Source organism: Pangasianodon hypophthalmus, chromosome 29 (assembly GCF_027358585.1).
Source record: "Pangasianodon hypophthalmus isolate fPanHyp1 chromosome 29, fPanHyp1.pri, whole genome shotgun sequence".
NCBI lineage: Eukaryota > Metazoa > Chordata > Actinopteri > Siluriformes > Pangasiidae > Pangasianodon > Pangasianodon hypophthalmus.
This window is the reverse complement of record NC_069738.1, coordinates 9,688,585-9,712,011: the sequence shown is the minus strand read 5'-3', so window position 1 is coordinate 9,712,011 and position 23,427 is coordinate 9,688,585. Positions and strand designations below refer to the sequence as shown.

The following is a 23,427-nucleotide window of genomic DNA, read 5'->3' as shown; positions in this document are numbered from 1 at the left end:
GTTTGTCATTTTCACTTTGGCTAGGGACACTCTGTAGGCTAAATCTAGAATAAGTATGGTTTTACAAACCGCAAAGTATCTGCATGGTCTGGAGAAACCCATAACATGATGAAATTTGAAGGGTTCTGGAAACTTCCGAAGTTCTGAAATCTGTGTGAATTCCTGAACTGAAATATATTTTTCTTCTGCATGTGTCTCAACCACAAGTAAATCTTTAGTGTAGAATTAAAGTCCCAAAAATGAAAAGGGAGGAAATTGCATTTAAAGATTTCCTTCCAACTGCTGTGCAGGAGCATTATGGACATTTTGAGGGATGATATCTGATTACAAGCCAAACTGATTGGGCTTATGTCCATTCCATTTCACTACAGGACATAGATATCCAACAACTTGATCAAAGTGTGGCATTCAGTGTGAGGAAATCAAACTTAGCTAGCAAGATTTTAGACATCTTTACACGGAGTGATTGGTTTTACCACCTACCACGTGATTTCCCCACGGCCTTTGTTAAGTATATTAAGAATTTCTTAAAGTTGAAGTGTATATGGTCAAAGTATATCATAGGCAATAAAATCTAATTTCAGCTGTTCGCTACAATTCAGCCACTGTGTCATCTGTGGGGTCTTCCCAGGCTGCCACAAATGTCAGTTCTTCACTAAAAAAAAAAAAAGAAAAAAGAAAAAAACCCACTAGAACACCTGCAAATTTGAAAGTAAGGCTATATAAAACAGATTTGAGGCCTATGTCCAGTTTGGGAAACACCTGCAAAAGACACTTCATAGAGAGATAAGCAGGAAGCTAACTTTAGCTAGTCAACCCAATGCCCTTGGTCTAGTCTTAAATGAAAAATTCATTCTGGGCTCATTCATTTTCTATTTCAGGACATGATCATGGAAAACAAAATAGGCCTTTGTAATGTCTGTTAACTTTAGTGAATAGAGCACAACACATGGACACTAACGAACAATGTTCTAGACTGTTGCACAATCATAAATCAGTACACATGGCATGGTGTGCTGGAAGATACTGGCTCAATGTAAGAGGTTTTTAGAAATGATAAATTATATGTTATCTTACCTCCTTTTCTCCCTGGAATTGCCGTTATCTGCTTGTTCAGACAAGCTCACAAACACAGCCTAGGGAAAAATCTGCAGCCTCCAACACCAATGATGCTCTTCATCATCTTGTTTTGGATTTCCACCCTGGACTAAGCAGTTGAATTAGTGGGTGGGTCGAGGTGGTTGACTTAAGCCAGGTGCTCCAATTAGGCTGGATGAGCTCCAGCACAGAAAAGCACATCGCCTCCAATCACAGCCGCTGGATATGTTTCCCATCGACACACCTGCTGGAGTGGACTCACATCCCCATATGGTGCTCAATGATCTAAGCACATTCAATACACACTTGAGATTCAATAATTAAGAAATAGCAAAACACTAAGAAAAATAGATAACTGAAAACAAGGCTAAAAAAAAAAAGAAACAACTAAAACAAAACGGTTTGATGTAGAACAGATATTCTTGTGTACAACATGACATTAAAAATCAGCCAACCACCAACATAACATTAAAAATTGGTTCATTCCTTTCCATTTACATATGTGTTTAATATAGTATATAAACAGTAAGCTGTGAAAGCTATTAGACCCAGCAGCTGGGTTTCTGTTATTAATAAGGACATACTGTATTTACACACACACATATGTGATGGAATTTTACTTTTTGTGATTCGATGAATATTTGTTATTTTAGCTATGACATTAAAAATAAATTAGTGACTATTTTTAACAAAATAAACTGCTTAGAAGAAACAGAATGCTTCCGCTGTGAGGGCTGTGTGTTATTCTGTGAAATAATAATATCAGGTTGTACCATGTGAACTGTCAACTGCCTACATTCAGAGAGTCCTGCTGTAGCCTCATATTCCTGTTCTTGGCTGACAGGAGTGGAACTTGATGTGATCTTCAGGTTATAGCTCATCCGTCTCTAGATCCGACATGTTGTGCATTCTGAGATGCTTTTCTACTCACCACGGTTGTATAGAGTGATTATTTGACTTACCGTAGCTTGACTCGGTCTGGTCATTCTCCTCTGACCTCTCTCATCAACAATGCATATCCCTCGCAGAACTGCCGCTCACTGGATGTTTTTTTTTTCACACCATTCTGTGTAAACTCTAGAGACTGTTATACACGAAAATCTCAGGAGATCTACAATTTCTGAAATACTCAAAACACCCCATCTGTCACCAACAACCAAGCAATGGTCAAAGTCACTGAGATCCCTTTTTTTCCCTCATTCTGATGTCTGATGTGAACATTAACTTGACCTGTATCTGCATGATCTGCATACTAAAAGTGCACACTAACTAAATATATATATCAAGAGAACATACCAAGTGAACAAAATAACAAAAGATTCTGAATTACATCTCGGTAAACACTTCACCATCTCATGCAACTAATTATCTAACATACATATCTCTAAAAGATTACCTTCCCCTCCCACTTCTCCCTAACTTTAATTTAAGTAGGATTAGCATACACCATATCCTATCTAACAACTAGTTAACGTTACCTAATACACAGCTCTTCTGTAATACGCCCTATACAAAAATCAATCCCATAATTCTTCAGGAAAATACAATTACTAGTAATTGTGCTGTAAACGACTATAACTATTGTAAATCCTTAACAAGAGACTTGAAATTTCACTTTAAAATACACAGAGACTTGCAGCAGTAGGAATACTGAGCTTACTCAGTACTGTGGTTTGTCTCAGAACCAACATGAAATATCTATAACAGAAGTAAAGCTCATGGACTTTGAGGTGAAGCCATTCCATTATTCTCATTACTGGAGTGCATGGAGAACACAGAGCACACACACACACACACACACGCACATGCACGCACACACAGACCTGGAGTGCATCTTGTCAGTTTTGGGTCATCCCTCATTTTCTAACTACAAAAAAAAAAAAAAAAAAAAAACACTCCATGTTGTTAGGAGCAAGAAAATACAGAAGAAGCAGAAACTTCAAAGAACAAACAAGCTTTAATCTTGTGGCGCACTCGGAAAGTTTCCCGCCTTGAAAATTACCAGGGAGTGTGTACAAGGTTTTTTTTTTTTTTTTGTATTCTTTTTCAGGACTTTGCCTTTCAAACCTGCAGAGCTGGATTGGAAGTTTGTGATTTTGCAGCAGACAAAAAAATAGACAATGAGCCGCTTGATGCGCTTTGAAAGGGAAGTTAATACATAACTACCAAATTATAGAAAATTACCAGTTCCCAAATAAATCATTTTTTGATATTATTTGCTACAAGATGTGTGGTAGGTGGTGTGACAATTTTACGAGAACATTTTCTTTTTGTTAATCCTGCAGTCTTTTTCTTTTAGATTGAGTGTTCTTTCTCAGAAGAACAATAAATAACAAAAAAAGGACTTTTTTTATTTGAGATTCAAGGAGAATAACAAAATGAAGAATAGAGATGGCCGTAAATGCCATCTTTCCATGTTTATTGCTAGCATATTATGTTTGATAGGGTCACATGGTCTGTAGGGAGCATGCTCAGAGAGGAAAGCAGCTGGCACCATCACAGTCCAGGTAGCGGCATCTGGACCTGCGTTTTTTTCTGGAACATGCAGTGCCTGTGGCATTCTGCCTCGGCTGGCCCAACATCTGGCACATACAGAGGGGGATGAAGAACGTCCTTGAGGAATGTGTCCATTATAGTTGTTAATCTCTCTTTCATCGTCTTTGTGTCCGCCAAAGCATCACTCATCACCTTATTACATGTATGGAAGGCTACATATATCTGTATCTGCATTCGGATTTGAATTGTAAGGGAGTGTAGGGGGTGTATTGTTTTGTTTTTGTTCTTGTATTATTATTATTATTATTATTATTATTATTATTATTATTATTGTTGTTGTTGTTGTTGTTGTTGTTGTTAAATGTGTACCCTGCCCCTTTTCCCCAGTCATTTTTTATTCTCAAAATATCACAACAAATTGCAAAGTCCTGAACTTCTACAGTTCCTCAACCTCAGCTACATCACTTGAGATCATAATTGGTTGCCCAGCGAAACCTTCTGGCAAGATTTCTATCTAATATGACTTAGTAAGCAAACTAACAGTCTTTCAAAAAAAACATCTTTCCCAAATCTTCGAGGAACTATTGTTAACCGCAACAGCAGTCTAAAAATATTTGATCAGATTTACCCTAGTTTTTGGGTTTTTTACCTTCTAGAAAGATTAAAAAATTCACAGGGCATGCTCTCAGAATCTACTACAAACTTTATACTTTATTTATAATTCCCATATGATTTTCATTTAAGAACAATTTTTTCAGTTGAATAAATATTTTTGGAAACCCAAGCAGAGCGACGTCCTAGATACATCATAGCATATTTCTTTTCTGAATTTTGGGCCAGGTTGTACAGAAACATGATAAAGAAAAGAAAAGCAGTGTTTAGGTCAGGCTACTGAAATAAACTACTGACGAGAGACGAGAAAAATGAATAGTGAGCCTCCTATTTGTATCTGGATTTGTATCTATTTAAAACACATTACAGGTTCATTCTGAACAATGTATTCATATTCAATTACATCCCTACTAGAGAATATTTCAGGACACAAAGTAATAAGGCAGCTTTGATGTAGATCTGTCATGGTCAGATATACAGTATAAAAATTCTACACCCTGATATTCTTGTAAACCTGAAATCAACTGTTTGGAAAGATGATTTTGTCAGATTTGATTAAAAAAAAGACACTTTTGTCTTGCATTCACTCATATGTATTTGCATAATACATATGAGTGAATGCAAGACAAAAGTGTCTTATTAAGTAGGAAATACAAGACATAAACCCATTTTGGTTCAAAGCTATGAGCAGCACTTAAAAAAACAGAGCAGGCAAAATATTTTCTTTCATGGTGCTATTTCAAGTCTGATTTTAATCCCATTCGCTCTAGCTGTAACGAATGTCAAATACACTCTCTTTATCGTTCACATTATCCATGGTAGGTCTGACTTTTATCCTCAGCTATTCCGCTTTGTGTAGCTGAAGGCATTTGAGTCATTGTTTGTGACTTCAGAGCCCGTCTGAGGTTGATGCACAGAGGCACAGTGCCTTCTAGAGGCAGATCAGAGAAAGAGAAAGCGACAGAAAGACAGAGGGAAAGAGGGAATTGATTGTGCAGCCATCATGCTGACAATGCCATAGTGCCGTGGCAGCGGCTCGACGGGAGATACTTCATTCAGCATAAGATGCAAGACAATAGATTGGCCTGATTGGAGAGTGCTCGTCTCGCTTCAACAGGGCTTCTCTGTGTGATACCGAGTGGCTGTTTTTCTCCCTCTCAGACACACAGCCTTTAATCCAGCAATCAATGACACTCATTTTAATATACCCACTCCACATGGACTCAGAGAGTGCAACTTAGTGGAACCAAAGTCAACTCGAGCTCTAGTGCAGACACTCAGCAAGGTCTCCTTTCAGTTCATGTCTGAGAACCACACCGAATATGTAAAGACTAAAACAACGTAGTGTGGTGTTATCAGTGATGGTGTGGTGGCGAGGCCCAAAGTGATAACAGAAACTAAATAAGTTCCTCTTATACCACAGTATATTTATTCAACAATATTTTATTTATTAAAGAAAGCCACATCATAATTTTAATCTATTTATAGTTACATTTAACGTTGTGGAAGATAGCGAAATACATAAAAGTTCCTGTTATCACTTACGTTATAGCAGCTATAAACATTCATTCATTCATTCAAACAATCTTTCCCTCACCAGGCTCTCTTTTTTTCTCTCTTAAAGTTAATAAAATCCTGAAGACTTTCCCACAGCTTACCCTCAGACTGCTGCAAAGCACTGATACTGGAGACTCCTTCCAAAGAAGCTAAATAAATGTCTCCTTGCAGAAAACTTGTTTGTATGCACATTCTATGGTTATTACTATAGAAAATATTACATATACTATCAATACATATACTTAAAATCAGCTTTGCAGATAGAATTACTGTCAGAGTTGCTGTGATAGAAAATTAGATAGAAAACACCTTCTGACCAATCAGAATCAAGAACTCCACAGCAATGTGGTATAAGCATAAAGAAGAAATGAAAATGTGAATAGATACGTAGAATACATACATATTTAAAGAAATAAAGGTCAGGTAAATCCACTAAAGGTGCAATCATGATGCCACAAATATGGCAAGTGTCATTTTGTACACCAAAGTTGATGAGATTACACTCTACTGATTATCTATTAAATAGTTATTGCCATGTTTATGAAACCAGCTATCAAATAAACCTAAAACCAAGAGCCAGTATGTAAGCAAATCTACTGATTAAACAATGCCAAATGCTTTACAGGAAATAACAGCTTAAATATCAGAATGGATTTTTAGAGACTTCCCATAAAGCCTGAGGGAATAATTACTAAGGAGTGACATTTAGATTATGAATGTGGTTATTTGAAATTGTAATTATCAAATGATATAATTCTGATTATATTTGTGTCATCATGACTGAAAAAATAACAGCCATTATTACCTGTACTAATTTACAGGTAATTTACAAGCATAACGTTTGAGTCACATAAAATATAGGGAAAAAAATTCTGTGCATTGATTGTGCAGCCTGCATATTCTTACATTTTGCAGATAATAACAGATAATTCTTTGACATTCACTGCAATATTCTTTTTGAAATCACATCCAAATCAAAATGCTTTTTCTGATCAAATCTACACCGCATTTCAGCTCAGTACGACTGTGACGCACAGACAACTTTCCAAATGTCCCTGAGCCCTTACTAATGACTGCTATTAGCAACCATTCACCTACTTTATCATTCCAAGCATGTGAATTATGGATTTGAAACCGCCTTTTTTTTTTTTTTTTAACGTAGTCGCCGAAGGCCTCGAGCATGTGATAGGAGCTTAAATAGTCTAATAGACAAGAGGTGTAATGAACAAGCACTCCAATAGATCATCCTGGGCAGAATTGCCAACATCACACTGCCCATATTGAGCCTGGAAAATTAAAATGCATGCACGGCTACTTTATCATATCATGTTTTCCCCATGAGAAAGTGCAGAGATACGGCACCACAGGCTATAATCCTGTTCAGTAATCATATCAGCGCAGACCTCCTAATTAACATATGGCATACATGTTCAAAACTTACCAATGCAGTGCTCTCCATACGTTTTCCTACTGTGCTATAACCTCTCCTTTCAGCTATTCTTCCCTGCCATTAATGTCAATCAATGCACCTATTCTTTATTCAGTGCAAATGCTCTCAAACGGAGGGATCACTAGCAGCTGGTGTTTTTGTAATATCCCTGAAACACTGATGCATGAAAACAAGTGTGTGCTGTGTGTGTTTGTGTGAAATGAGGCTAGCAAAACAACGAAGTGAGGGCTGAGCTCTGTATTAACAAAGTGTTCTTTTGCAGAGGAGGTACACACACACACTCACACACACACACACAGACACACACACACCAGACAAGGCCTGAGGCAGGTTTTCTGCTGCAGGGCCCAACATCTGCTCACTGGAATAATGCATATTTCATACAATACATAGAGTGAGGAAGAGAGAGAGAGAGAGAGAGAGAGAGAGAGAGAAAGAGAAAGAGAAAGAGAGAGAATATGAATATCTATCTATCCATCCATCCATCCATCTTGGTCAGGGTCGCAGTCGATCCAGAACACTGGGCACAACATGGGAAAACAACCTTGAATGGAACGCCGTCCAGCACAGAGCACCACACACACACACACACACACACACACACATTCACACCTAGGGCCAATTTAACATAACAAATCCACCTACTGCATGTTTTTGGACAGTAGGAGAAAACTGGAGAACCCAGATGAAACCCATATCAATACAGGAACAACATGCGAAACGCCACACAGACAGTAACCCGAGCTCGGGATCAAACCCATAACCCTGGAGCTATGACGCTGAAACGCTATCCACTGCCCCATATACATTTATACCACAGCATGGCTGAATTTTTCAATTAATTGATTAATTTTCTGTAAAAACAATACTCTGACAGTAGTTCTGACTGTAACATAAATGACAGGTTTAGACTAATGCACTTGTTCTAATACTTCATTGTTTCTATAGCAACAAATTACACATTGACTTGTATGGCGGACTTCGGGCTACGCTGTTTCAGGAAAATGATCCGCTTCAGATGATAACATATCACACCATCCTGGCGTGGATCATTATCCTACAAAAGCACGCCGTGTTGTGTGTTATTCCTTATATAAACCGATGCCTGCGTGAATCAGTCACCAGCTTATAAATCAGGTCAAAAAGGTCAAAAGCTATGGAGCCAGATGCTTTATAAAAAAATATTAAAAAAAAGGTATCACTGCATCACTTATTTCATAAATGCATTTCAGCACATGTATTTCACAATATAGCTTTCTAAAAATAAGTCTTGGGATGACTACAATCTATAAAATTCATGCCAATTACCCAATATATTCCGTTTATTTCTTTTACGTCATATGGTTGCAAATCATCCTAATGGCATGGGTGTGTATGGGTGTGATTGGAAAAAACGTTTTGAGCCAAGAATATAAATTTATATATTTGCATAGCAGTTTTTTTTTCCAAGACTTCAAGATGTTACTCTCAGATTAAACTGAATTTCAGCCAAGCACATTTTGTTTGAAAAGTCATTTTCACTTTCTTGTGTGTACACGTATTTCCATCAGTCTTTATTTTTGTCAGCCGTACGCAAATCGGTATACACTTAATTCCATGAATGTACTGTATGTGTGATGCATGGCTGAGTAATATTTAATGGTGAATGCCTTTTATATGATGGCATTTATTTTACATTTTCAAGAAAAGGAAAGAAAGCCAATAAAAAAGAAATATCAAATTTAATATTGTTCTCCTGACAAAATATTCTGACCAAACAGAAGATAATGGTTACATGTAACACTTTTAATCCAGCAAAATAACAAAGAAAAAATGTTATCCAACACAGCCTGCCTAATTTTTTCCACTCTTTCTTCAGATAAAAATTTCTATTCCAGAGTAGTAGCAGAGATTGACTGAAGACTATATAATTAAGTGACTCAATCCTTCTTTCACACCGGACATTCTCACAGTTGTCATTACTTTCTTTAGTGCACTTTCCCCTCTACTTCAAAACTGATTGAAACAAAATGTCACAATTGCGCCCTGTAGCCGAAGCTTTAATTATTCATCAATTAGCGTTTTCCCCTATTCCCTTTTTTAAAAACTGATTTTTCATTCAGTTTGCAGAGATGTATGGTTCCCCTGCTGTTAACCAGTCCAAAATCATTAGTTTCTGGCTCTTGCAATTAAACCTGCTGCATTATTCATCAGACCCGACTCCATGGATTGTGCTCGGAGCTCAGAGGGCCTGCATGGGAAATTAACTCGGAGAAATTAAATTCTCTCAGGTCGAACAGATGAACTAAGAGTAGATATGGAGGACTGAAGACTCTTCTATAGAGAGCTAGGCTACTAAAATGTACGTGTTAGCAAAAGAAGATCTACTTTAAATAATTTTGCAATTACAATGCAATTCTGCTGGACTGGAAATGCATAAAACTCATTTTAACTAAATGTGATCAGTTAGAAAGAGAATGTCTCAGTTATGTGGTAAGTGTATGGATCAGTAGACTCAGTGACTATAACACTGAGAGTAGCCACTATTTACTGTTTCTGACATGGTGGAAATACTTAAAAGAAAAGCACCTTCCACAGCAAAAGAGAAAAACTTTTTTGTTCATAGTTTTTCAAATCTTTTGCTAAATCTTCATCTCCATTTACCACTATGTGACTTCTCACTCACCAGCCTACCAGTAAGTATGAACAAATTTGTCATCTATGGATTGCTGGTCCATGCTATAGATGAGAGAATAACGCTTCTCCTACTGAGGCCGTCCATCTCGCCACTTAGGAAATAAATATTGCATAATAGCGTATAACTACAATGTGTCATATTATATATTATTACTCATTCATCTTTAGTAACCACTTTATCTTGTTCAGGGTGTCTATGGATTTAGACTTACTTCCAGGAACACTGTGTGTGAGGTAGAAATACACCCTGGATGAGGCCAGTTCATTGCAGGGCACCATGCACACAGACACACACACACACACACGCACACACACATTCACACCTAGGACCAATTTAGTGTAATTTAGGAATAATAATTTGGAAGAACGTGGTTAGTAGTAGCAAAAATGGTACCTAAAATATACACTACATACATTTTACCCCTTCAATATGCTTTACAATGAGTATAGTCTTAAAGCATATTATTTAGTTACTACTACAAATTATTTAGTTGCTACAGTGAGACTAATAGCAAATTTTATGTAGTTAAGAGAATGAATAATGAAAGTTCGGACCTACAGACGGGGTCTGGGAGTTTGATGGGTGAAGGAAGAAAAATTAGAAAAGATACACGTACTCTTGCTCTAACATTCGTATGTACTGGGGCATAGAGTGTAGATCTTTCTCTGGGTTTTCTCTCCATGAGTAGAAGTGCTGACATCAGATGACTGGCATGAACTTTCACAGACACTGAAAAGTTCTTTCATGGAAACATACAGAGCCCGTGAGTGATCATACACTGCCACCTGGTGGCTGATTATATAAAGGATGAAAACATTTCACCTGCTTTTGAAAGCAATGCACCACTACAGGACAGGCTTAGAGGAGACATGTATTACTGGAATTATAATGAGAAGTGTGAGAGGACACCTCTTACAGCTTTACTTTAGCGATGCTGTAGTAAGAGTGGCCGCTCTTGTTGAAGCAGGCAGAGGAGCACAGCAGCACACGGACTGGAATATTCTGTGAGTTTTTAATCCCCATGTCCTAGGAAAAATAAAGGATTGCAATGAGACATTTTTCACATTCTACACAAAGTGTATGATTAGCAACATGTGTAATATTTTACACTATTCAGTGTGCTCCACCAATATATTACACTATTCCCCATTCGTGCGTGTGCTAAAGCCCTATACACATGCAATTAGCCACCTCAAGTTCCGACGTGTTGTGTATTCTGACATGCTTTTCTGCTCATCACGGTTGTAAAGAGTGGTAATTTGAGTTACAGTAGCCATTCTGTCAGCTTGAACCAGTCTGGCCGTTCTCCTCTGATCTCTCTCACCAGGTGTTTCTGCCCACAGAACTCACTGGATGTTTTTTGCAAATCTACAGACTGTTATGTCTCTGAAAATCCCAGGAGATCAGCAGTTTCTGACACACTCAAACCAGCCCATCTGGCACCAACAACCATGCCACGGTCAAAGTCACTGAGATGACATTTTTCCCACATTTTGTTTGATGTCAGTGTTAACTGAAGCTCTTGACCTGTATCTGTAAGATTTTTTTGCACTGTGCTGCTGCACCATGAGGCCAATTGCATAAATGACAGGTGTACGGTGTTCCTAATAAAGTGGCCAGTGAGTGTATATGCACATGGACGAACAGATTTCTTTCTCATATTATATTATGAAATTGTTAATACTTCTATTCAGTTAGAACTATTCAGTAAGTAACTTTTTCTCATTTGTGACTCTGGAGTGTTCATACAGAATGTGCACCTTTCGCAGGTTGATGAACTGCACACACTCCACCCAGGTGGTCAGAAAGGGCTCAAAGCACACGGCACACATCCCAAACCGAGACAGCATTGTCTGTATATCTGGAAGGAGTAGCGAAGCCCTGGACACCATAGACGACTTATTTAAATGTTCTTTCAGGATGAATCTGGCAGCATGCTCCTGTGCAGAAAACAATGTTATCAGTTGTCAAAGTACCCTCGTGCTCAATTCCTATTTTTATCTCACTCCTGCTTCAGTCTGAATCGTGATTATTACCACCTGTCTCTTCTCATTTGTTTCATTATGTCTCATTAAGCAGTGTATATACTCCTTTGTTTTGCTGAGGATATACAGCATCTCGGAGCTGTGTCCTAGTTTCCATAGTCTCCTAGCTTTTATTTTCACAGCTCTCCAAGTCACAGCAAATATATTCTGGCTTTGACCTCTGCCTGTCAGGTTTGGATAAATGTGGATTTGCCTGTGACATTCTTCTCTGTTCTGTTCTGTTTTGACCCAAAAGATGGATTAAGACCATGCATTGTAGAACAGCATTAATAAAGAAATTTTACATTCAGCTGCCCCTGCCTCCACCGTATGAATGTTTTCAGGCATCCATTTTGAAATGTTTGGTGAAATGTAAGATTTCACTATTTAGAATGTTGCACAGTCAGAAGAACCTCCTCTAACTGCACCTTTCTGTGATTAATAACATGTAAGGAATGGGGTTCACAAACTTTTTGCAGGAATTTATTAACATAATCCAACTAATTAAATATTCTGTGTGCACAGTAATAGTTTAGCTAATTATTGGAGCCTTAGATCGTTTATTTGTAGAACACATTTTATTAAAATTCTCATTTGCTTTAAGTTGACATTGATTATACTTACTTTTGAGTTCTTGAGGTTTGGATTAAACCCAATTAAAGGGAACAGTCCATCCATTCATTTTCTGTGCACTTCTGCACACACACACCCATTCAGCCTACAATGCATGTCTTTGGATCTTTGGACTAGGGGAGGAAACTCGAGTACCCTGAGGAAACCCCCGAAGCACGGGGAGAACATGCAAACTCCACACATACAGGCCGGAGGCGGGATTCGAACCTCCAACCCCAGAGGTACGAGGCAACACTGCTAACTACTAGCAAGCTAAAATAAAAACTCAATACTAAATATAATAATAGTGGTTTGTAATTACACATTTAAAAAACAGGCCCGCTGGATATGCTTGAGTCCTCGAACCACACTTTGAAAACCATGGACCTAAGCTGTACCTCACCTTTAATGAGAGAACTTCCTCCTGTTGAGTGGACGTGAACAGCTCAAACTGAACAAGACTGTTTCCCTCAAAGTATAATTCTTCCAGCTCAAGTAAGTGGAACTGAGGGATAAAAAAAGCTTTTAGTAGACTAATAAAAAATTGTGTCAGTATATTATACCTGTCACCAAAATTATAAACTTGGATCATTTATACAAGACAAAGAGATTTTTTATCAGTCATGTTACAGAAAAAACGCAAAGTGTCCTGAAGACTACCGCATTTCAGAAAGTTACGGCTTTTCCTCTGACTGTTACAAAGCGCTGACACTGGAGACTCCTTCCAAAAAGCAAAAAATAAGCTTCATCCTATGAACTTATGAAATTATGTACTTTTTGTATCTGTTAACGCGCAGGGTTGTTACTATGGTAACAATAACATAGCGGAACAAGTGCATAAACCTTGCCGAAACTACCGGCAAAGCTGCTGTTATACAAAATGAATCAACCTTCGGACTTATCAGAACCGAGAAATCAACAGTGCTGTGGAATAAATAACTTTACATTTGACTTATTATAGGGGGTTTCATGTGAATTTCATTAAAGATATAATAGCTAAATGCTTACGTTTTTTTTTTTTGTTTAAATAGTAAATGTCAAAATGACTTACATTGACTGGAAACATAGACAGGTGGTTGCCAGCAACATCTAACATCTTCAGATTTTTCCATCCAAGAATTCCCTTTGGAAAAACTGGAAATGTTCTGATTCATTCCAGGACTACTGTGTAAAAAATGCATTAAACATACATAATAGACACGTGTCGTTCTAAACAACTGCTAACCCAGAACCCACCTCTGGTAACTCTCTGAGATTATTTCTAGCCAAGCTCAGTTTCCTCAGCTGTGTTAACTTATACAACTCCTGTGGAATTTCACGCAGCTTGTTCCTGGTTAAATTCATCTCCGTCAACTTGCTGACCAGCCCCAACTCAGCGGGAATCTCTTCTAGCTGATTGTCCGCAATACTGAATCTTTCCAAATTCGAGAGGCTGTAAATGAAAACAATCGAAAGCCACGTTCGCATTATGAATCACATCTCGAGTCAATATCACACTCAGTATGAAAGCTGACTAGACATTTCACCTCTTTATAGCTGTAGGAATGCTTCTGATTTTGTTGTGGTTCAGGTTGAGAACAATAAGATTTGAAAGACTCTCTGAAAAATACAAACAATCTACTGAAACAAACAAAATTTAATTTGTAATTCAATCATATATCATTACAGTAAATTGCGTACAGTCATTAATAAAGTCTTACACAGAATTATTTGGCTATTTTTGTATTTATAACCAACAAGGACTAGATTTTAATAAGTACCTTATTATGTACTGGGGATACAATGCCGTCCAGAATTATTGGCACCCCAAAATTAATATATAAAAGAATAATATAAGTGATGTTTTGAGCTCAGGCATACAGGGACATTGTGTAGTTTTATTTATTTATTAGTTTCAAACACAAAGTTTTTAAGTACTACACTTTGTCCAACAAAACACTGGTTTCAAAAAGCCTTATAGTTAATATTTTATGATGCCTGCCCTGGAGAGAATAACAACACTCTTCCTGTAATGTCTAGATAGTAATGTCTGGAGATAGTGAGAAGGAGTTTGGTCCACACCTCCAACAATAGAAACTCATTTAGTATTCAGTATTATTTTTGCTCATGTTTATGAATAATTCTGGAGGATATTGAATGTGAACTGTATTGGGTTTATTGTGTACTATTTTAATTCCCTTATTCCCTTATTTCGCCTTTCATCATGGCATTCATGGATTTATGGTTTATGCTAAAGTTTGTAGTATGGTTGTAACTCACCCAGCACCTCTGGATGCAGTGTGGAAATCTGATTCCTGTACAAATGCAGCTTTTTCAAGCTGTGAAGATGCTTCAGGACTGGTGGCATCTCCTCGAAAGCATTATTGCCCAGGTTAAGTTCTGTCAACTAAAGCAGCAAATACTCAAACAAAACCATATATATATATATATATATATATATATATATATATATATATATATATATATAAAACTATATATATTTATGACTATTTTATGACTTCTACATTATTGATTCAGTACAAAAACATTTTAGATTCCAAACATTACTTTTCCAGCACAAAATTAAATGTTACAGAAAAATGTTTGTATGTCAGTAAAGAAAGCAGCAGATTACATAAGAGACACTTTTCAGACAAAATACATAATAAAGGCTGCTGGGTTTCGCTGCAAAAATAAGAAGCGAGTGTGAGAGTCAAAGTCTCCAGAAGAACTGTGGCTGCTTCTGCAAGATGCTCAGTAACACTTACAGCTCATTTCCTTATAAAACTGCACACACTGCACCTGAGACTACTGTTTTTTTTTTTAAAGCGAAGGATCGACACACCAAATATTGACTTTGTTTCACTTGTTACTGTTTACTGCTCTTTATAGGTTTTTTTTAATGTAGTAACATTTAATTTAATTATTTTTGAAGGCATCTTTACTCTACAGCATTTCTTTGCATGTACCTAAGACTTTGCACAGTACTGTATACACACACACATACACACACACACAGTACTGAAGGGCAGTACTAAATGAAAAAATACGATATTTAGGCAAAATAAGAAAAATATACACATCTCCATTCTGTTCAAAAGTTTTCACCCCCCGGCTCTTAATGCATGTTTTTTCCTTCTGGAGCATCAGTGAGCGTTTGAACCTTCTGTAATAGTTGCATACGAGTCCCTCAGTTGTCCTCAGTGTGAAAAGATGGATCTCAAAATCATACAGTCATTGTTGGAAAGGGTTCAAATACACAAAAATGCTGGAAAACCAAAGAATTTGTGGGACCTGAAGGATTTTTCTGAAGAACAGCAGGCAGTTTAACTGTTCAGGACAAACAAGGGACTCAGGAACAACTATCAGTAAACAAAAAAACACAGCTGTGGATCATTCAGGTAACAGCACAGTATTAAGAATCAAGTGGATGTAAACTTTTGAATGGGGTCATTTTTATAAATTCAACTATTATTTTCTCTTGTGGACTATATGTAAACATCTTTTATGTGAAATATCTTATTCAGGTCAGCACTGAATAAACAATAGCATGCATTTTGTATGATCCCTCTTATTTTGGTAAAATAATAAACATTTTGCAGATTCTGAAAGGGGGATGTAAACTTTTGACCTCAACTGTATATATATATATATATATATATATATATATATATATATATATATATATATATATATATATACACACACACAGACAGACAGACACACACACACATATATATGTGTATGTATATATATATATATATATATATATATATATATATATATATATATATATATATATATATATATATATATATATATAGACACACACACACATATATACACACACACACATACAGAAGTGCTGGCTGAGACCTTGTCCAGCTCCCCACCTGCTGCATACACTGCAGGCCCACAGGCAGAGTCGTGAGGCGGTTGTTGTTTAAACGGAGCCACAAAACCCGAGTTAACTTTCCAAATCCTTTAGAAAGCTCAGTTAGGTTCCTCGAGCTCAAATTTAACGATTTAGCGTTAGCTTTCATTGCTCGAAACACCAAATCACTGGCCATTTGCCTAAAACACGCTCAAAAATCCTTCAGCATAGTAATTTATTCACGTTCCCATAGAAACACGGGTCGCGCACTCTCCTACTAATAAGTATGTGTATAAACCTGTACCCGCTCTATTCTCCACATACTAGTTAGTACGGTAGTGTGCTGGGAATGAAGCTGCACAACACTGCCCTCTAGCGTCCATAAAGTACTGAAGACCTGAACAACAACGTCGTTATTTCAAGATACTATGTCGTTTATTATGTCTTAAAAACCCGTTATTTCTAGTTATTTTGACATCATCTTGTTATTTCATTATGATATTCAGTAAATTAGACTTACTGGTAGATTGCAGAAATAATGTTGAAATAAGAGAACTAGAAATAAGATATCAAGTCAGAATAATGACTATTTCAAGATCATACTGTGACATAATAACTCGGTATTTCTAGCTATCTTGTTATTTTGACATCATCTCGTTATTTCAGCATAATATTCAATAAATTAGACTTACTGGTGGCTTGCTGAAATAATGAGATCATGTGGAAATAAGATGAGAAATAACAAGATAATGTGTAAAAAAAAACAACAAGATAACTAGAAATAACAGTTATCAAGTCAGAATAATGTCTCTTTATTTCAAGATGTTATTGTGACATAATAACTATCTTATTTCAAGTTTACCTCATTATTTTGACATACTATGTAGCATATAACAATCTATAAAATAAGACTAATTTATTATAATAAGATAACAAATAATAAAAATGAGTTAAAGTCTTAATACTGAAATAATGTTTTGAATTAACCAGTTAAGTTGTAATGAGACATTAATGAGACATCTAATTGTTAGATATTAACTCATCATTTCTAGTTGTCTTGTTATTTTTATATCTCATTATTTCACAATTAGAAATAACTAAGTCGAAATAATTACGTCTTGAAACACATTATTCATATTAATGAGATATTAAGTTACTTCGACTTAACTCATTTCTAGGTACCTTATTTCAACATTATCTCATTATTTTGTTAAATTGACATTATCTCGTTATTCCGAAATAATCCAATACAATTTGTCTTAATGATAATATTTAACACCCGTAGGAAAACAAATTTAAGAGTCACTGTTTTCCTTTATGTGTATAGCATCAGCTGAATGATTATGTTGAGCAAAGTCTCTAGAAGGTGGTTTCTGCCAGTTCCTGGTCTCTTTATCGTGAGGCAAACGAGCATGGTAACTGAGGCTATCACCTCTTATCTGTGATGGCTCTTGGTGCCCCTGCCCCGTTCTCTGAATTGGTGGCCATTGCTCATGATCATCAATACCTGAGGTGTGGACTTTTCTTTATCTCTATGATAATGAAGTGTCTGAGTGGGATTGGATTGGATTGGATTGGATTAGGGCTGATGAAACTGGGGCAGGTTCCTAGAACTGCATACTTCCTTTGCATACTTTGTTTGAGATTGTCAAGTGAGTGCTTTTGTTTCCACCTCTAAAGACCCCCCTAAAACTGTATTTAAACCTACAATGTACAGATCCCTTTATCTACACTCAATAAGTGCACACTCAAGAAATAATCCTGCTGAAGATATACCCAAGTCTAGTCTTCACTTCTGAGTTTCCTACACACCCCACAATCTATGTCGAAATTACGAGATAATATTCAAGTTATCTTCCTATTTCATCATTACCTCGTTTCAATATAGTATTTAGCACCCTACTATCTATCAATAAGACTCATTTATTGAATAATGTCTTAAAGCAACACAAGGTTTTCAAAAAAAAAAAAAAAAAAAAAAAAAAAAAAAAAAAAAAAAAAAAAAGAAACTTAGCATTTATTAAAAAAGTTTTTTTTTTTTTTTATTCCAAGACAAGCTTCTTTGTAGCCCATTTCCTCAGACCTAACCACTGCACATTTATTAATTATGATGATATCCTGGGAATATTGTGCATAAAGTCTACAACCTAAAACAGCCATTATCACTTGGTTCTTCTGGAAGCCATCTCTCCTCTCCTGTTTCAGCATCTACTCTAAATCTGGAGCAACCAAAGCCACATGTTTGTGTATTTGCCTCCATGTAATTTGAAAAAGGTTCCAGGACAAATTATTTCAGTGTTGCTCTTCACCCGCTGCATCTTTCAGTGGTTCCACGGAGTTGTAGTGCTCGCCCAGTCCATATGCGTGCCTCATGTAACTGTAAAATGTCAAGGACAGAAAAATTAACCATATTGGCATTTACTACAAAAGAAAAAAGAAATAAAATAAGGATTTTTTTAAAAAGATATTTACACAAGAGTGATGGGTGGCTTGTCATACTCTTCACCAATAATAAGAGCAGGAGAATCCGCTTGAATAACCTCTATCGGTAACTGGAGGACGTGTGTAAGGGCTCTTAACTATGATGAGAGGAAACCAGATTAAGCAATGGAAAAGCATCTATCAACAAGACTAATTTATTGAAATAATGAGATAATTAGGAAATAACGATAACTTGAAATGAGTTAAGTCTTAATATTGACATATCTTGAATTAACCAGTTAAGTCAAAAAAAATGGGACATTAATTTGTTAGATATTAACTCTACTAACTACCACTAACTTATTTCTAGTTATTGTATTTTGACATTTTATTCCTAGTTATCTTGTTTTTCCACATCTCATTATTTCAAAATAAGATAATTAGAAATAACCAGTTATGTCGAAATAACTCCATATCTTAACAATAACGAGTTATTCAAATTTATGAGATTAAGTTACTTCGACTTAACTCATGTCTAGTTATCTTTTTCAACATTATCTCATCATTTGATTATATCTTATTTTGACACTATCTCGTTATTCAAAATAATAATCAACATAACACAATCTGTCAACATTTTGTAAATTATAATTTATATCAGGAGAATCAACCAAGGCTTATACACCTTGGAGTGAATCTTATATAAATGCAATTTAAATAAAAGTTAAGCTTCTGAAACTTAGTGCACGGTTCTACACATTTACCCAAGGATACAACTAATCTGGGAACTTTATCAGAATTCTTACCTCTAATTGTCCACCCCAAGCTGCTGTTTCTGCAACATCACTGCAGTACTTCTCAAATTCTTCTGTGTACAGGAAGACAAAGGTTTTTTTTTTTTTTTTTTTTTTTAAAAAGCAGACACACTCTATGAATTCTAGTGATTTTTCTTAAATATTTTATGCCACATGACTGCAACTCATGTAGCAAGTGTGTACTTATAATGTGCTAACAACTAACTTGTGTTGCGTATGTTCCACAACATTAAAAATAACAGTTAAAACTGGTTTCAACTAGAATGGGTTGTAATCATTTAATCATTGAAAATCTCTGTTATGTATGTAAGATGAATAAAACACTTCAGGATGTGCTGTTATAGGAAAATAATCAACTTCAGGGTGACAACAGTACTTTCCTGTAACAGCAATCCTGTTTATGAATATTTATTAAAATGCCGAAAAAATGAGCATGTGAAATAACACTTGACACACACACACACACCTAAACGGGTGGACTTTAGTGCTGCTGCTCACCTGCAGTGTACATGTCTCCTGTGTTGGGGTTGGTAAGGAAGGGCAGGAAACCGTCCTCGTGGCTCCTCATGTACTGAGCTGTTTGAAGTCGGAGCTGCTGGATCCCGAGAGAACAGCCGCGCCCTGTTAGCTGATCCTCTACTGCACGATACATGCAATGGCCATCAGATGAGATCTCTTTAATCTGCAGCTGCTTCTCTGCCAGTTTCTGTCTTAGTTTTAGTCCTTCCTGATGTCTAGATCCCAGCAGATTCTCTACTTCAGCTTCAGCGATGCGGTTCTCTCTCTCCTTCTCCTGAGCTGCTTTCTTGTCCTGGAAAATGTCCCACAAAACACTTAAAGCAAAAATAGCACTAAAGTGATCAGTCAGAATCTAGGTCAACTTTATCATATAGTGATATCAGCACTGTTGAATTCTGAAATCTGATTAGTCAGAAGGTGTTAATTAATTTTCCATAACATCACAGCTCTGACAATAGTGCCGTGGCTGTAATTCAAATTTAATACATTATCATTTCTATAGTAACAAATCATTCACACGAACATGTAAACAATAATAGAAAACTTATCAACGGATTTTTAAAAAATGTATTATTTAACAAAGAAAAATGTATAATCATTGATAGGATGAAGGTTTCTGTATCAAATGAAATGATTTATGGAAGGAGTCTCCAGTGTCAGTGTTTTGTAACAGTCAGTACATTTTCCACCACAGAGAAAGACATTCCACAGCATTAAATGTAACTATAAAAGGTTAAAAATACACTATCATTCTTGAAGTGAAAAATTGTAATCATTAGTGAATTGCTGTGCTATAAGAGGAATAAAACACTATAGGAGGATGTGCTGTTATAGGAAAATAATCCTCTTCAGTATGGTAACGGTAACACTGCTTCTTATCAAACCACCCAGTCATTGATTATTTTCCTACTGAACCAACAAATAACCATTTTATTTCCGCAGCAAACTCTAACTGACCATGACTGATATTCTCAGCAGACATGAAACAATCTAAATGTCCTTACAGTATATATGCAGTGAGAGCAGAACCTAGGAGAGACAGCGAGAGAGAGAGAGAGAGAGAGAGAGAGAGAGAGAGAGAGAGAGAGAGAGAGCAGGCACAAGAGAGAGAGAAAGAGAGAGAGAGTGCACGAGAAAAACAAAAATTGACAGAACCCCAGACAGACACAGACAGACAGAAACACAGACAGACATACAGAGACAGACAGACAGAGAGGCCGAAACACAGACAGAGACACACAGACAGACAGGCAGGCAGAAACACATACAGACAAAGACAGACAGACAGACAGGCGGAGAAACAGACAGACAGGAACACAGACAGAAACACAGACAGACAGAGACAGACAGACAGGCGGAGAAACAGACAAACAGAAACAGACAGAAACAGACAGAAACACAGACAGAAACAGACAGAAACACAGACAGAAACAGACAGAAAGAAACAGACAGACAGGTGGAGAAACAGACAGACAAACACAGACAGAAACAGACAGACAGGCAGGCAGAAACACATACAGACAGAGACAGACAGACAGGCGGAGAAACAGACAAACAGAAACACAGACAGAAACAGACAGACAGACAGAAACACAGACAGACAGAGAGAGACAGACAGGTGGAGAAACAGACAGACAGAAACAGACAGACAGGCAGGCAGAAACACATACAGGCAGAAACACAGACAGACAGAGACAGACAGACAGAGAGACAGGCAGGCAGAAACAGACAGACAGACAGAAATACAGACAGACAGAGACAGACATGCAGGCAGAAACACAGACAGACAGAGACAGACATGCAGGCAGACAGACAGGCAGAAACAGACAGGCAGAAACACAGACAGACAGACAGGCAGACACACAGACAGGAACACAGACAGGCAGGTATGGAAGTGAAACAGACAGACAGAGACAGTACAACTCACCCTTCTCTTTTGCGCTTTGGATATTCGGGCCTGTCTGATATCTGCTTGCTCTCCACCAGACACAGTCACGCACTCAACAGCATCTGTAACCTCATCAACCTTCACATAATAATCAAACAGTTCCAGTTATGTCCACAGCTGAATGCTACACAACCATCACCATACACACCATACACACAAGTGTCTATACACCACCTTCACTGCAGGAGTGGACGTGTGCAGCTGTCTCAGCTCATTCTCGTGTTTTTCATTCAGCTCAGCTTCGAGCTTGCTGATGTCCTCAGTCAGCTGCTTCCTCCTTTTCTTGTCATTTTTAGGTACAGCATTTTTCATACTCTGGATTTTAGCTACAGAAGGTGGAAACACAGCTTCAAACCTGATTGAACGGCTGAATCCAAAACAGTTCCATGCTGCCTACACTACCGCACTACTATATTACACTATACAACACGGGGTTTTGCACCCTCAGTAGTGCACTATATATTCACCTGAGAGCCATTTGAGATTCTGTCTCTTCAGGAGCTCTAGCTAGCTACTAGCTATTCTACTGCCAAACCATTCATAAAGAATGGTTCAAACAATGCATTTTTAAATCCATAATCTCATTAAGCAAGTCAATGAATGTAAATAAAAGACAAGAAGACTTGTGCTAAATGAAAAAGTGTCCCACCTTGCAACTCTTTCTTCTCCTTGCGATGCTGTTTGGCTAACAGCTCCTCGGCTGTTTCTGCTTCCTCCATGTTAGAAAGGCTAGCTAACCGTGTTCACACAACAACAACAACATTACATATTAAATACATTACTCTTTCGCCATTGCACTGGAAAGTTAAAAAAAAATCACAACAAGTCCATGTATCAGGTCTGTGTCATGCTCTCAAAAGGATGTGTGAACTCAGAAACTATCATGTCTGACTCCATTGCTAAATAAAAGTCCCTTCCTTCTCTATACTGTCCTCAATATTCAAGGGGCCAAGAAGGCTTTTTTTTTTTTTTTTTTTTTTTTCCTTTTTCTCTATTCTTCCTTCTTTTCTTTTCATAAGGTAACCAAATGTAGGATTGATAATCCAATCTGCTAACAAATATTTGAATATATCAGCTAAAATACTTGGCATAAATGCACCTCTAATACTCTAGCATTTCACGGATCCTCCATGTTGTGTATAAGTTGTGTATATACTGTATGCAGGGATGTAACTGAATACATATATATTATTCCTTTACAGAGATGCATTAAACAATGAACAGATAATATGTTCTAAACAGATTTAGGTACGAATAGGTGAGACGCTATATGTTCGGGTTTGATAGACAAGCAAAATATGCACACCATATGGACTAAATGTTTTGGGTCATTTTGTGGTAACTC

At 36.9% G+C, this 23,427-nt stretch overlaps 2 protein-coding genes across 2 annotated transcripts; both read right to left on the bottom strand.

Moving 5' to 3' along the window:
* Positions 1-8,743: 8,743 nt before the first annotated feature.
* On the bottom strand, positions 8,744-18,374 carry lrrc69 (leucine rich repeat containing 69). The gene is made up of 8 exons (XM_026942169.3): positions 16,399-18,374; positions 14,786-14,912; positions 14,053-14,125; positions 13,763-13,958; positions 13,578-13,649; positions 12,930-13,031; positions 11,651-11,830; positions 8,744-10,916 (listed from the first exon to the last, which is right to left on the bottom strand). Exons 1-8 carry the CDS (start codon positions 16,573-16,575, stop codon positions 10,803-10,805), a joined length of 1,041 nt encoding a protein of 346 aa, XP_026797970.3. The 5' UTR covers positions 16,576-18,374; the 3' UTR covers positions 8,744-10,802.
* Positions 18,375-18,415: 41 nt separating this feature from the next.
* otud6b (OTU deubiquitinase 6B) lies at positions 18,416-22,988 on the bottom strand. The gene is made up of 7 exons (XM_026942290.3): positions 22,732-22,988; positions 22,257-22,408; positions 22,062-22,160; positions 20,114-20,426; positions 19,607-19,668; positions 18,852-18,958; positions 18,416-18,756 (listed from the first exon to the last, which is right to left on the bottom strand). The coding sequence occupies exons 1-7, from the start codon at positions 22,799-22,801 to the stop codon at positions 18,672-18,674; spliced, it is 888 nt and encodes a 295-aa protein (XP_026798091.1). The 5' UTR covers positions 22,802-22,988; the 3' UTR covers positions 18,416-18,671.
* Positions 22,989-23,427: the final 439 nt, after the last annotated feature.

What these genes read in the sequence shown, in the direction of transcription:
- lrrc69 (XM_026942169.3), bottom strand. Translation starts at nt 16,575, where the DNA reads ATGGCCAGTGATTTGGTGTTTCGAGCAATGAAAGCTAACGCTAAATCG. An exon ending in ATTCCTACAGCTATAAAGAG is followed by an intron (nt 13,959 to 14,052) that starts GTGAAATGTCTA and finishes TTTCATTTACAG; the next exon opens with CCTCTCGAATTTGGAAAGAT. An exon ending in TGTCTATGTTTCCAGTCAAT is followed by an intron (nt 13,032 to 13,577) that starts GTAAGTCATTTT and finishes TTTATCCCTCAG; the next exon opens with TTCCACTTACTTGAGCTGGA.
- otud6b (XM_026942290.3), bottom strand. Translation starts at nt 22,801, where the DNA reads ATGGAGGAAGCAGAAACAGCCGAGGAGCTGTTAGCCAAACAGCATCGC. An exon ending in CGTCCACTCCTGCAGTGAAG is followed by an intron (nt 22,161 to 22,256) that starts GTGGTGTATAGA and finishes TATTATGTGAAG; the next exon opens with GTTGATGAGGTTACAGATGC. An exon ending in AAGCCACCCATCACTCTTGT is followed by an intron (nt 18,757 to 18,851) that starts GTAAATATCTTT and finishes GACATTTTACAG; the next exon opens with TTACATGAGGCACGCATATG.